Source organism: Diachasma alloeum, unplaced genomic scaffold (assembly GCF_001412515.2).
Source record: "Diachasma alloeum isolate Michigan unplaced genomic scaffold, Dall2.0 Dall_scaffold_00209, whole genome shotgun sequence".
Taxonomy (NCBI): Eukaryota; Metazoa; Arthropoda; class Insecta; order Hymenoptera; family Braconidae; genus Diachasma; species Diachasma alloeum.
In genome coordinates this window covers 2,088,120-2,101,301 of record NW_021680374.1, presented here as the reverse complement: position 1 = coordinate 2,101,301, position 13,182 = coordinate 2,088,120, and the positions used below count along the sequence as shown (strand labels likewise).

The following is a 13,182-nucleotide window of genomic DNA, read 5'->3' as shown; positions in this document are numbered from 1 at the left end:
AAAAAACCCCCCCCCCCCAAAAAAAAGTCCCGCAAAAACCGATTTTTCATCAACTCAACGAAAACCTTGACTCCAACCCCTAGGTTATTATCTCGTCCTGCTGAGTCGAGAGCATCTCGCGTTTCGCGCAGACTCGTCTTTCTCTGGCAGGCGCACTCGCTCCGGCCAGTTAAAAAGAAAGAAACAATGAGGGAAAAAAAAATACGAGAACAGGCCAACGGGTGAGATCACCCACACACTCGGGGTAGGGTCGGCAATGCAGTGGTGCGCGGTTCGTTCGAGAAGTAGTTGGCCACAGCTTGTTGTCGATAAGCCCGTGGATGTGTCGAATAGTCCTTGCGTCTGAAACCTCGCGAAATTGTCGGCAAAAGTCCCCGAGAGTCTCACCGAGAAAAAAATTGGGGAGTAAAAAATCGCGAGGGGAGATTGCGGTGAAGTTCGAGGGGTAATTCGCAGACGAGAGGCCATCTGGACCCGCTCGAGCCACTGGGAATTTACCCATTTTTTTTCCAGTGATGCTGAGTGATGTAGAGGACCACTTGTTACCAGCGATACTCTTTTCCCCGTAGATCGAAAGATAATGGCGTGTCCGTTGGAATATTGATCGTTTCAACCCTATGATTTACCGAGTAAAAGGACTAAAAAAGGTGGTGAAACGAGACAGTGCCCTGGTGACGAGGTATCCGGGTCACAGGGATAATGCGCTCAATATCCAGTGGAGGAATTGCGTCAAATAATCTCGTGTTGGTGGTTTTGAAAAAAATATCACAGTGCGAGGACAGCCTTGACATAATCGCAAGGTCCCACCGCCGATGAGTGACTAAAATTCAGCAGCAGAAAAAATAGTAGGGAGCGTCAGAGGATTTTTCTATTTTTTATACGATAGTAAATAATTCTCAACCCGAGAATCATGTAATGATTTGGGGAGAGAAGAATGTCAGGTGACCGTGAGCGTCAGAGATTCAGCTGGGAGATGAAAAAATTCGCAACTAAAATAAGCCCTCGGCGTTTTGTATTTTCCCCCCTCAGTGGACTTCCGCGGTGCATCAGAACTATTCAGTAACCTTGATCAACGTCTAGTGATAATTAAGCGAGAGATTCAAGGAGAAAAAACAGAAGAAACTTTTTTCAACGAAAAAAATTGACAAGTTTTATTATCTCGTTGTCACGAGGAGCACCGAGGGGATTAATTCCTCGAGAAAAAGGAATTCCCAAGGAACAACGAGTGCAAAGTTATCGGTAACACGAAGTCAAAGGCCCCAGGACCATTTTGATGATTATCAGTGAGGGACTAGTGGATATAATGCACCAGAACGCGAGGTATCAGTTCGCAATGAGCCACAGCATGTGAAAAAGTTGCTGGGGAAACGTGATCGCGAATGATGCCTCCTTGAGAGTTGAGAAGTTCTTTTATTTTTTTTTATTTTTCTTTGAATCATGGAGGTGAGTTTTTACTGAGTGCGGGCCCCCCTCGAGTGGCCAGGGTGTCATGCCCCCGGGGGCTAAGGGTGGGGCGGAGGGCCTTGATCCCTCCTGTTCAGAGTTACACGTGAGCGAGGAGATATCTCCAGCTAATATAGCACCACCCCTGAATCCCCTGCAGAGATGCTACCGACATATGAAGGTCAGACTAGCAAAAGGGATATGAAGGAATTTTTTGAAAAAACTTTAATAGAATTTTATAGGAAATTCTACTGAGAATTCCATTTTTCTGTACCATTTTTTCGATGGCAATTCCTCAAATTGAATTTTACAAATTTTTTCACTTCATTTTTCTTCGCAGTTCATTAAAAAAATGAAACGTTCTCATTAAAAAAATTTCATTTTCATCAAAAAAGTTAAAAATTTCTCATTTCATAAAAAACATCAAACAAAAAACTTGGAATATTATTTAAAAATATTTTTCAAATTATTTCAGAAGAATAAATTGTACAGAAAAAACGAATTCAATCAATTTTTCAATAGAAATGTTTTCGTCGGCGATGTCTTCAATAATTTGAAAAACAATGTCCTATTTTTCACTCCGTCTGCTTTCCAATGCCATGGGAATTGGTTCACATGTCATCATTAAATCCCCGAGCCTAATGGACTCGTTTAACAACAGATGAATGATGTTTTCTCTTTCCAGAGCTCGGGAATTGGAGAGGCGAGTGTCTACCATGCACTGGTTGTGATATTCTTGGAGTTTTTTGCATGGGGACTCCTGACAATGCCAATAATATCGGTATTAAATGAAACATTTCCGGATCACACGTTTTTAATGAACGGTCTGATAATGGGAATAAAGGGAATCCTTTCGTTCCTATCAGCACCGTTGATCGGCGCATTGTCAGACGTGTGGGGAAGAAAATTTTTCTTACTCATCACAGTTGCATTTACCTGTGCACCAATACCACTCATGAGTATTAATACTTGGTGGTTTTTTGCTATGATATCGATAAGTGGGGTTTTTGCCTGCACTTTCTCCGTTGTTTTTGCATACGTTGCTGATGTTACTGAGGAGAGTCAACGATCGTTAGCTTATGGATTGGTTAGTATTCATTAATTGCATTAATATTTATTAATTATTTTGGACTATCATGTACAAAAAAAAAATCCCAAAAAAGCCTAGAGAATTTCGCAACTTCAATGCGTATTTTTTTAATAGAAAATTTGTAATAGAAACTATTCTATAGAGAAATTCCTCAAAATGAATTTTCTATATTAAAAAAAAATATTATTGTATTTTACTGAAAAGAATTATCATTTCAAATAATTGATTTTTCAGTTTTATAATTATTTTCTCTCTTTATCAAAAAGTTCAAAAGAAACTCAATAGAATTTTCTATCGAATTCGCTAGGTTCTCCTACAAAATTTTTTGGCACGTGATTGCATCGAATTTAATGAATTGATGGTTTGAAAGCATAATTTTAATATTTGAATAATCTCTTGTGTTTATTTGAAGGTGTCAGCGACATTTGCTGCTAGTATGGTGATAAGTCCAGCCCTAGGTGCATGGACAATGACAACTTATGGAGAGAATCTGGCTGTTGCACTGGCAACAGCAATAGCCATACTCGACGTATTCTTTATTCTCGTGGCTGTACCAGAGAGTCTGCCAGAAAAAGCACGACCTCCTGTTCCAATTTCATGGGAACAGGCTGACCCATTTGCTGCCTTGGGAAAGGTAGATATTCAAATGAGTCTTCTCCACAATTCTCAGAATATAAAGAATATTCTGTTGATTAATAAAGATTAATAAAGACTTTGGGCTCCTTTCGTTAATTTTAAATGGAAAAATTGTGGTTTATCATCAGGTGGGGAAGGATCACACTATTTTGATGCTATGCGTCACAGTTTTTCTGAGCTATCTACCAGAGGCTGGCCAGTACAGCTGTATATTTGTGTACCTAAAACTTGCCATGGGCTTCTCAGCAGCAATGGTCGCTGTCTTCATTGCTGTCGTTGGTATTCTCAGTGTTGGGGCACAAATTCTTCTTGGACCTCTCATGAGAACTCTGGGGAGCAAACACACTATCATGCTCGGGCTCTTGTTCGAAATGCTGCAGTTGATGTGGTATGGCTTCGGTTCACAGACTTGGTAAGAATTTTCACCCAATATTTATGGGAAAAATACACTGTCGGAAATTTTCAGTTCCACTGGGTTTCCGAGAGAAATTTCGTTTGAAAAATCAATGGAAATTTACCCATTCTGTAATAACTCTAGGATTTTTAAGTTATGTAGAATGTAAGATCGATATGAAAATTGCTATTTACCTTGAGGGCAGGCAAATTAAAATTTTTTAGATAGTAATGATGAAGAAAGTGTGAAAAGTCACTGCAAAGTTGATTTTCAAATGGACAACAGCATCGGAAAATGAAGATATTTCACATTTTCAAAACAAAAAATACAATTTCAATCAACATAATCTCATGTTAAAGCTCAACGTGTCTGAAAAAGGCGTAAACTTCAGTCTATTATTCATCAAATGTGATTCAAGGAGTATAGTTTGTTATTCTTATTCCCTTCGGCTTCCACACCCCATTGATTTTTCCTCGCAGAAAGTTTCTTAATTGGGTCAATGCTGCATAGAATCGCGTGTTACAAACGCAGTTGGAAATTAAATTTTTTGACTTTTTTTCCCCTCCACCGATTTTTTCTCCCTCGAGTCACGAAAAGTCAACAAACCCCCCCTGGGTAATTAGCGGGAGTTAGAATGAATTGTCACTGAGTGATGAGCTTGTTAAATAATACCGTCTTGCTTCATACGCATCCTTGAAGTGCTTACGTGGCGAACATTATAGTCCCTTCCGTTTTTCAACTAAAACGCGTCCATACGAATCCCACGCAAATCGATTTTTTTATTGTATATCTGGAAATCTTTACTTCGGTTACTTTGTTGACCCAGGCCAAATCGATTGACAATTTTCTTTTGTTCCTGTTCACTTCCTGATTCTATGCTCAGACAAATGAATTTCATAGAAAAACCTTGCGAATTTGGTAGAAATTTCTATTGAACTTCTGTTGCATTTGTCGACATGAATTTCCTCGTTTTTTTTTTCATTATATTTTTCTTCTCTTTTTATCATTAAAAAAAATTTTTTTTACAATTTTTAGAATTTATTTATTTTATTGGTGCTACAATTACTGTTTTACACCTAAAAATTCCATAGAATTTTCTAGCAAATTCGTTAAATTTCGATGTTTCTATAAAGTTATTTCTCTCGTGTGTGTCTCTGAGAACGTTTCAGAATAAAAAAAAAACGAACGAGAATTTGTTCACACGTTTATTCAATTTTACAAGCATTAGCAACCTTGAACAACATTTTCCCTCCATTATCAACGTTTCAAAGCCGCACAACATACCACAAGTTCGATAACAATTGCCCGAGCCACCGAGAAATGAGGAAAAAAGCCCCTAGAATACGTTAATACAAAGTCAAACTGACAATTGATTAAGACTGAATGGGTAAACGTGCACAATTGCTTCAGAAATGAATCCAAAGTGGTCGTTGGAGTTTATCATTTCCCAGTTTCACATGTACCAAGTATTCCGATTGACTTGTGTTGATGTACACGTTTCGAGTCGATGGGCATATGATCGGAATGGCTATTTTTAAAGTACAGACGCACGGAGATTTTATTAGAATCCCGGTGAGACCTGTCACGTCACTGGTTCGAACCTCTAATCAGTTATTATTGTAGACATCGATAAATCGATTGTCATTTAATGACATTTTAATGGAAGGGTGGTGCAAGACGCGTGGTGCATGTCTTCGGAGACAGTTAAGGCGAGATGAGATGATGAGGACAACGGGGAATTGAAAAAATTTAACTCTTACGTGTGGAAAAATAACGAAAAGACTTTTTTTATTCTTCAAAATGTCGAAAGTAAATTTCTCCAATTTTCTCTGCTGATCTATCGCGTATGAAAATAAAATAATAGATGATGATTAATTAATGAATTCATCCATTAATTAATCAATTAATTTATTCTGTTGATACTTTTTCCATAGGAAATTTACGTGATTTTTTCAAGTTCTCTTTTCTTCAATTATCAATAGAAAATTGAAATAAAAATAGGCCGTTGAGAATAAATAGAATTTCAGTGGAAAATTGATAAATTTTTCTAGTAAATTCTTCAAATGTCCTTTTAAATGGTAAAAAAAAATCATAAGAACTGGTTTTCGCCGAAATATTTAAATATATTCCTTGGATTTTTTTCATCAACACCTCTACCCCCCACAAAATATGACTCAAAATGAATGGAAATATCCTCAGGATGATGTGGGCGGCTGGTGTATTAGCATCAGTATCAAGCATAACGTATCCAGCAATATCAGCATTCGTGTCGATGCACTCGGATGCTGACAAACAGGGTCTCGTCCAGGGCATGGTAACTGGTATGAGGGGCCTCTGCAATGGCCTTGGACCAGCTATGTTTGGTGTTATATTCTATTTGTTCCACGTCGATCTCAATGACGATACACCGTCACTACCTCTCAAACCATCATTACTTGATGATAGTAATAGAACAGGGACTGCAACGCAGCATGTGGATATCATTCCCCAGGTAAATACATTGCGATGGTATTTCTGTTTGGAAGTGTTAACAAGTATTTTCTCCATCACTAAAATCTTTTCAGAAGTAATCATTTTTTATTCCTCTGCCATTTCACGAGAAACATCTCTCTGTCGAATGGATGAAGCAAAATGAATAAATTCCAATGAGACTTTTTTCATTTTTGGTGAATATCTCGGAATGCAGTGGACATACGACAATTCTACTCGGAACCTTTTTTGGAGAGCAAAACGAGGGCTGCAAAAAAGGTTCAGAGTGAAATAGTCGTATCTGCCTTGCATTCCGAGATGTTCGCCAAAAACTGAAGTCTAGTTTGAGTAGATTCATCTTGTTTTGTTAATTCGCAAGTGTTTTTTTGTTGATTACTTTCCAATTCAGAAAAAAATAATCAATATTATTTTTTGTTGAGATAAATCATCATTTTGATATGATGATGAAATTTCAGCTGGTACCAGGCCCCCCCTTCGTGTTCGGCGCGCTATTGGTGATATGCGCCCTACTCGTTGCTGCTTTTATACCAGAGTCAAGTCCAACAACAACAGGTCCATTGCATCACCACTCTTCCACATCGCGGAGGCCATCCGGTAAATACGCATATCAGAAATGTACGTTACAGGTTTAAGTGGATGAAACGAAAATGTCAGGGAAAATGCTTCAGGTGGTGGATTATTCGTGCATATGTCCAATGATGGATCGATCTCACGATTCCTGATTCTTTCATTTCAGTGCGTTAATATAGAAACATCCAATCCACGAGTCAATTAATTGATGAATTTACTCATTAAAGAATTAATTAATGAATTGATCACTTGCCATTGAAAAAATTGGTTTGATCCACAGATTGATGAGTTTTAATAGATTAATAATAGATTAATAAATTCATTTATCCTTCGATTTTTTAATGAATCAATTGATCACTCTATTAACTGATTGAATAATTAATTAACGAATTGATTCATAAATTAATCCATAAATCCATGAAATAATTCACTAGTCGTGTGAAAAAAGGCTTGATTAACTAACGAATTAATGAATTAATTAGATGACTAATCAAAATACGATATAATCCCTCAAAATATCAATTAGTTTAATCCATAGGTTGATGAATTCTTAAATTGATTGATGAATAAATAAATAAATGATAATGAATAAATTTTTTCAATTGATTGAAGAATAAATCGACGAATCCAAAGGCCTGTACATCAAAAACCCCCCGAAACCCAGCGAAAAAAGACGTCTCCAACTGAAAAATTTAACTTATAATTTCAGGTTTATCCCTGGATGTTCATTATGAGCCAGAGAGACTCGGTAGTGGACGCATAAAGGTCGGTCCACTATCGCCCCTAGTCGACAATTGTAATTCAGCCGCCCTCTAGCTGTTATTAACCCGTAAAACCATCATCATGCACCGAGACGAGGCCTATCCTGCCAATAGGTCAAGGCCACAGCCCTCCGGCTAAAAATTGCCCCCAGCCAAAAAAAAAAGCTACACGTGCGCACGTGATACGTGAAACGATTTTTTAGTCTATCGCTTGAGACCGTCAATAAGAGAACGAAGAAAATTCCTTGAAACGAATAATAAAACATTGTGAATTGGTGGGTTTATAATTGTTGGTGAATCGGCTATAGGTGCTACGTAATGAGCTTCTCGCCGAGTGCACAAAATAATTTTAATTACAGGTTTTTCATGAACGGCCGGTGGCGAGTGGACGATCAGAGAGTCGCAAACAGTATTTTCACTAGATTAAAAATCAAATTGTTGAAACATTTTTTTTCTATTGCAATTCCTGATTTATTTCGGTGTCGCGTAATCTGGCACTTGGTAACATTCGATATGAAGTATCGATATTGAATATCATCAATATTAAGTTGAGTGAATGTCTCCTAAATTTGTAAAACGGATTTTTTGTGATTTTTATCTTCGGTTTTTGGATCGAGTTGATGACACCAAATCATGGAATTTGAACATTCGATCATTTTTTTCGAGTGTTTCATTGCTTTTTGAGAAGTTTTCTGTTCAACTCGCGGTTGTCAAGTGGTAAAGCGTCGTAAGTCGATTTTTTTCATTTTATCCCGTACGAAATTGCCTCGAGAATTTGTCACGATGTCGACAAATTGATTTATTGAGGTGCATTCGAACGGTAAAAATGTTGAATGTCGCTTAATCTCTATTTCAGATTTCTACAGTCAAAACAATCACATCTTTCTGCAATTGCCAGTGAGAAAATAACAATAAAAAAAATTATATCAATTTTTTATTATTTTTGTACCATATATTACATTCCTGCTAGTAAAAAAATCTCCCCGGATTCTCTGATCCCTAGTATTTCCTTTTTCTTTGTCGTGCAGTGACGAAGCGAGAAATGCGGAAGTTCTCCAAGCCAAAGATCGATTAAGTTAAATAGAAGCCAATAAATGAGTGAAAAAATACGTTTGTGGACATTGTACTGACGAGAGAATTTAAAAAGTGCGTTAGACCTGAAGAAAAGACATTTTAAATAATCCTGGCACGCTCGAGGAGCTCTCCTGCTGGCATAATCACTTGCGTCAATTGCTTAAAAGTGCTCCCCACGTGTCTCAAGGGAGAATGTACGAAAATAATAATTTTAGCATAATAGTAATAATAGGTAAATGAGAGATATGAGTCACGTATGGAGAGATCTTTGAGTCGAGTGCTACGGCTAATTGATTTAGGATCAAATATCAAATTCTCGTGTTGAAATGAGAAAACGTGTCTTTTTTCATTTGTAGAGAATCACATTTTGCAAGTTGTCAATTTTATGTTCGTAAAAAGGGAATGAACAAGTAACACGCAGCTGTACTGTAATTATAAAAACATCATGAATTTAATAATTACGAGTGTGACGTTGCGATCAAGAGGATGCCTAGTTTAAGGTGTAGAGGTCGATTTGATGATTAAAAATATTGTCAATATCGAGTGAGAAAAAAATGTACATGTACGATTTATGATTGCAACAGTAAAAATAAATTATTTTTAAGATAAAGGAAAGAACGATTTTCATTTGTAATTCCCCAATTTCCCCTCAAATGATGAGTCAAAAGTGATTTTCCAAAATTTTACAAACAATTAATTCGCGTTTATTCGTATTTTCATAATAAATTGGTAGAAATAGAAATCGGACTTATGGCTAAGTATCACGCGTTTGTTATATTTACGACGTTTGGGGACATTGTCACCAGTATCGAACCACTTTGTTGCCACAATTCTATTGCTTTGTTGACGATCAACTCGGAAGTTTCTTCATTTACCTGCAATTGATGCAGTGAAAGCAGCTCTTCATTCATAATCTCATGAAGTTGATTGAAAAGAAGAAATGAAAAATGAAACTCACATGAGATATTGCATCCAGAACACCATCAATACTCTCACACTGCAGCAAAACTCTTCTGAATGTTGTGAGAATGACAACAGCCACGAAGACTAGTATTTTGTACGCACCAACAGCCACTTTATCCCAAATTCTGAAAGTATAAAGATTTCATCAATTTTTATTCACGATTAATTAATTAATTGATTAATATGATATAATTATACATAATATTATTAATCAATGGATTAATACTATAAATATTATATTCATTACTTTGGTATTGATCCATCACTGATGATGCCCGCGAAGCAGGAGCAGAACCACTCGTCGAAAGGAATATTATTGAGTGCCTCGAATTTACTCAGATGTTTGTACAGAGTGGGATCTTCCCTCTCCAGCAATTGAGAAGTGCATTCTAGGAGTTTGCCAACGTCTTTGTGAAACTTCTGCACGTGATCCAAGAAGCCACCCAGGATCCAGTACATGTCCACCATCTTCTCGTACTCGTGGTCACCTTCCATTATGTGCCAGAGGCTTTCTGCCATTTTATTCATTGCCCTAATTAATTTAAACCATAAATTAATGAATTTTCTCATTGATTAATGCACACATGCATTCATTTTATGATGAATACACTGATTCATTGACTAATGAGTTGATTAATTCGTCAATTAATTAAACTAATTAATTGAACTGAATTTAATGAATTTATTAATTCATTCAGTAATCAATTGATTGAATAAATTCCTTGATTAATGCATCGATCAGATAGTCAACAAGTTTTCCACTCGATTGAAAAATGAATTAACGAATTAATTCATAAATTAAAAAATAATATTTCAATTTAATGTCATTCAGTCATTAAGACTAATGAATTGAATAACTGAAAATAATGAAATTGTTTTCCTAAAATATTTCTACCTGACAAGAGGTGACTCCAACTGTGCACTCAAATCAATCTTCGCCCTCCTCGTCCTCAGCAGCCACATCATCAAAAAAACCCTATGAGGTTTCGTCCCCTCATCAACAATCCTCGTGACCTTCAACGCCCTCCTCAAGTCCTGGAACTCAATCCTCCTCTGCTGGGACACAAACTCCCGGCTCTCCGGATAAATCGGAGTGATTCCAAACAGAATTTTCCAGAGGAAGTTCCTGTGCATCACTGGCACTGTGAATCTCAGACAGAAGTGCTTCAATTTAGCAGTGTCGAAGGGCCTCTCCTTCAGCAGTATCTCCAGTGATTTCTTCTCTTCGACACTCCTGAAGCCGACCTGTCGAGTCAACAATGGAATATACAAGTCTAACCTCCACTCCCTCAACAATTCCACGGAAAACATTGAATTTCCAACGTCTCCACACCTTTTCGTAGTACGACGACCTGAAATTCCTCTCGTCTGTCATGTCTCTACTAATTAAATCAACAAGAATAATTATTTAATTGAAAAAAAGGCGTCAACTAGTTCGACAAACAAAAATAAATGTCAACCGGACACTCAACCCTGCGCCTGCGCATTTGGAAATCGTCAGCCATTCTTCGTCCCCTCGAATGTGATTGGTCCATTCGAAATACTTCAGCTGTGTTGAAGAAGAGAAGACAACAAGGGGAGAACAAAGAGCCGAAACGAACAATTCCTCATAATCTTCGTAATAAATTGAACGATGAAGTCGAGTCAGGGAGAGAAAATACCTCAAACTAAAGGAGAAATTGTTGAAATTCACTCGAGTGGGAGTGAAACGACGGAGAGTCTGTGCTCCCTCTGCGAACGTGAGCTGTCAAAGGCTGCTGAGGACAAAGAAGAAAGGAACAATGAAGATCCCGAGGATATCCTTGACGATTTGCTGGAGGCTTCGAGGTCCTTGTCGCAGATCAGCGTTCAGGACGATGAAATTGACTTCGAAATTGATCAGGAGACACTGTTCGACCTGGAGAATGCAGCGAAGTTGAGTGAGAACAAGGATTCGAGAGGAAGTTCTGAGGAGTTGGTGACTCCTGATCAGATCAAGGAGTATTCTCTGGGGAATCACAATGGCCTTGGAGATTTGAGGGTCGAGGATCTATCGAGCGACGAGTCCGACTTCTTCCTGAGGATTTCCTCCCTTCGGCAAGATGCTCTTCCTCAACAGCCAGGAGGATGGACAGCTCCAGGAGAGCCTCAGGTCTCGAAAGATGATGGAGAACCCGCACAGAAACGGGTGAAGCTGACTGGGGGGGTTTCTTCTGGAAAATCTCAGGAAGCTGATGGCAATCTCGATGACTGGGGCACGGACTTCCCTCCAGAGGTGGAATTACAGAAGATTGACGACTCGGTTAGAGCGTTGACCCAGCAGAATCTTGAGGGACCGTTGGAGAAGAGTGAGGAAGAGCCTTTCAAACTTTCTGAAATCGACTACAAGGGGATCACGGAGAAGCTGATTAGCAGGAAGAGGGAGTTCCAGGATTTGATTGATAATGTCTACGAAGCGAGGTGGGCATGATTAATCAACAGCAAATGATACTGATTAATTTATCAATCTCTTTAATTTCAATTTCTAAATTTTCCAATTTTTTTTCACTCCATTTTTCTTTTTTTTCCTTAAAAAATTGAGGAGACAAAATATTTTTATTTCATAAAGACCCAACAGCATAGATCCTAGGAGAGGATCAACTTGATTGGAGAAAAATATTTTGATGAATTTAATTATTATCTTAGAACCAAAATAATTGATAGAATTTTTTAAACTCATTTTTCAGCTGCTATCTGGGCAGAATTAAGGAGATCCTGGCAGCAGCTCCTGCGTCAGGTCCAGTGGTGATTCCCCCTCCACCAAAGCCCAGTGGATACGACCAGCAATTCGATTTTCCTGATCGTAGCAGATTCCCAAAATTGCCGATTACGATTGAGTCTTGTGGGGGGTCTAGGGGCCATGAGTTCAGGGAGAACAGCTTCCCAAAACCACAATTGAATGCTTTGTAAGTTAATTCAAGGTTTCAATTTATTTAGTTTAATGGTAATTCAGTTGTGAAGTTGAAGAATAAGATGTTAATCTCATTGAAGATGAGTTTTTTTATTAAATTTTTGAAGATAAATTCCAACTTTTAGAATTATAAATTTCAATTCCAATTTTATTGAAGACTCCATTCATAATGAAAACCTTTCCGAATAAAATTCTGACATGAATTGCCTGATTTTTTTAGATCTAATCCGGGAAAATCCGGGAAATCAGCTCCCAGAAAAGGATTCATCAACTCTGTCACAGCGTTGAAGCCCTCATCAGCAAAATCCATAAACAACAGAATTGAAATCGCCCTGCCCAACAGATTCAAGAAGCAGCAGACGATCAAGGATATGTTCTCAACTGGAAATAAGGAGAATAAAAAAGGATCTGGGGGGTCAGGAGAGACGAACAAGAGCTTTGAGAAGGATACCATCAGTGACAGTGGATCCATGTACAACTTTAATCCACTCGTTCGTGCGAGGAAGCCAGCGAAATAATTCCATAGCTCAAATTTCAATTCTTCATTATTATTCAGTCATTATTTCGTTTACTTTAGTTTTTATTTCTCCATGGAAAACTAAAAAATGAGACAATTTCAGTAAAACTAAATTCCTTGTGATTAATAATTAATTTCAATGATAATTATCAATCATAATTGATAATTAAATAAATTAATTCATATTATAAACTATAAATTAATAAACATGTCTGTTATTCACCCACAGAATAAAATAAATTTGTGAATAAATTTTCTCTCATTTTAAATTAAAATTTCTTTCATTAGTATTTATTCATCGTTTCGCTTTATTTA

At 37.4% G+C, this 13,182-nt stretch overlaps 3 protein-coding genes across 5 annotated transcripts in view; 2 read left to right on the top strand and 1 right to left on the bottom strand.

The window, feature by feature from the left end:
- LOC107036522 (hippocampus abundant transcript 1 protein) overlaps positions 1 to 9,068 on the top strand; it is a 12,014-nt gene extending 2,946 nt beyond the window's left edge. Inside the window, exons 1-7 of one of the 3 annotated variants that reach the window (XM_015254544.1) lie at positions 256 to 1,624; positions 2,129 to 2,530; positions 2,946 to 3,167; positions 3,298 to 3,581; positions 5,763 to 6,054; positions 6,509 to 6,647; positions 7,333 to 9,068. In XM_015254544.1, the coding sequence (XP_015110030.1) occupies positions 1,490 to 1,624; positions 2,129 to 2,530; positions 2,946 to 3,167; positions 3,298 to 3,581; positions 5,763 to 6,054; positions 6,509 to 6,647; positions 7,333 to 7,439 (1,581 nt within the window). In that variant the 5' untranslated portion in view covers positions 256 to 1,489 and the 3' untranslated portion in view covers positions 7,440 to 9,068. Of the gene's footprint in view, positions 1 to 255; positions 1,625 to 2,128; positions 2,531 to 2,945; positions 3,168 to 3,297; positions 3,582 to 5,762; positions 6,055 to 6,508; positions 6,669 to 7,332 lie in introns of those variants that run through there. The other 2 variants (XM_015254542.1, XM_015254543.1) reach the window with 2 other exon arrangements.
- LOC107036523 (TBC1 domain family member 7) lies at positions 8,230 to 10,893 on the bottom strand. Its single transcript, XM_015254546.2, has 5 exons — positions 10,755 to 10,893; positions 10,317 to 10,666; positions 9,669 to 9,953; positions 9,417 to 9,546; positions 8,230 to 9,333 (listed from the first exon to the last, which is right to left on the bottom strand). The coding sequence occupies exons 1-5, from the start codon at positions 10,794 to 10,796 to the stop codon at positions 9,220 to 9,222; spliced, it is 921 nt and encodes a 306-aa protein (XP_015110032.1). The 5' UTR covers positions 10,797 to 10,893; the 3' UTR covers positions 8,230 to 9,219.
- A 161-nt stretch (positions 10,894 to 11,054) lies between these two features.
- On the top strand, positions 11,055 to 12,951 carry LOC107036382. Its single transcript, XM_015254323.1, has 3 exons — positions 11,055 to 11,860; positions 12,127 to 12,345; positions 12,571 to 12,951. Exons 1-3 carry the CDS (start codon positions 11,055 to 11,057, stop codon positions 12,866 to 12,868), a joined length of 1,323 nt encoding a protein of 440 aa, XP_015109809.1. The 3' UTR covers positions 12,869 to 12,951.
- The last annotated feature ends 231 nt before the right edge of the window (positions 12,952 to 13,182 follow it).

What these genes read in the sequence shown, in the direction of transcription:
- LOC107036523 (XM_015254546.2), bottom strand. Translation starts at nt 10,796, where the DNA reads ATGACAGACGAGAGGAATTTCAGGTCGTCGTACTACGAAAAG. An exon ending in GGTCGTCGTACTACGAAAAG is followed by an intron (nt 10,667 to 10,754) that starts GTGTGGAGACGT and finishes TTGACTCGACAG; the next exon opens with GTCGGCTTCAGGAGTGTCGA. An exon ending in AGTGATGGATCAATACCAAA is followed by an intron (nt 9,547 to 9,668) that starts GTAATGAATATA and finishes TTATACTTTCAG; the next exon opens with AATTTGGGATAAAGTGGCTG.
- LOC107036382 (XM_015254323.1), top strand. Translation starts at nt 11,055, where the DNA reads ATGAAGTCGAGTCAGGGAGAGAAAATACCTCAAACTAAAGGAGAAATT. An exon ending in GATAATGTCTACGAAGCGAG is followed by an intron (nt 11,861 to 12,126) that starts GTGGGCATGATT and finishes CTCATTTTTCAG; the next exon opens with CTGCTATCTGGGCAGAATTA. An exon ending in AAACCACAATTGAATGCTTT is followed by an intron (nt 12,346 to 12,570) that starts GTAAGTTAATTC and finishes TGATTTTTTTAG; the next exon opens with ATCTAATCCGGGAAAATCCG.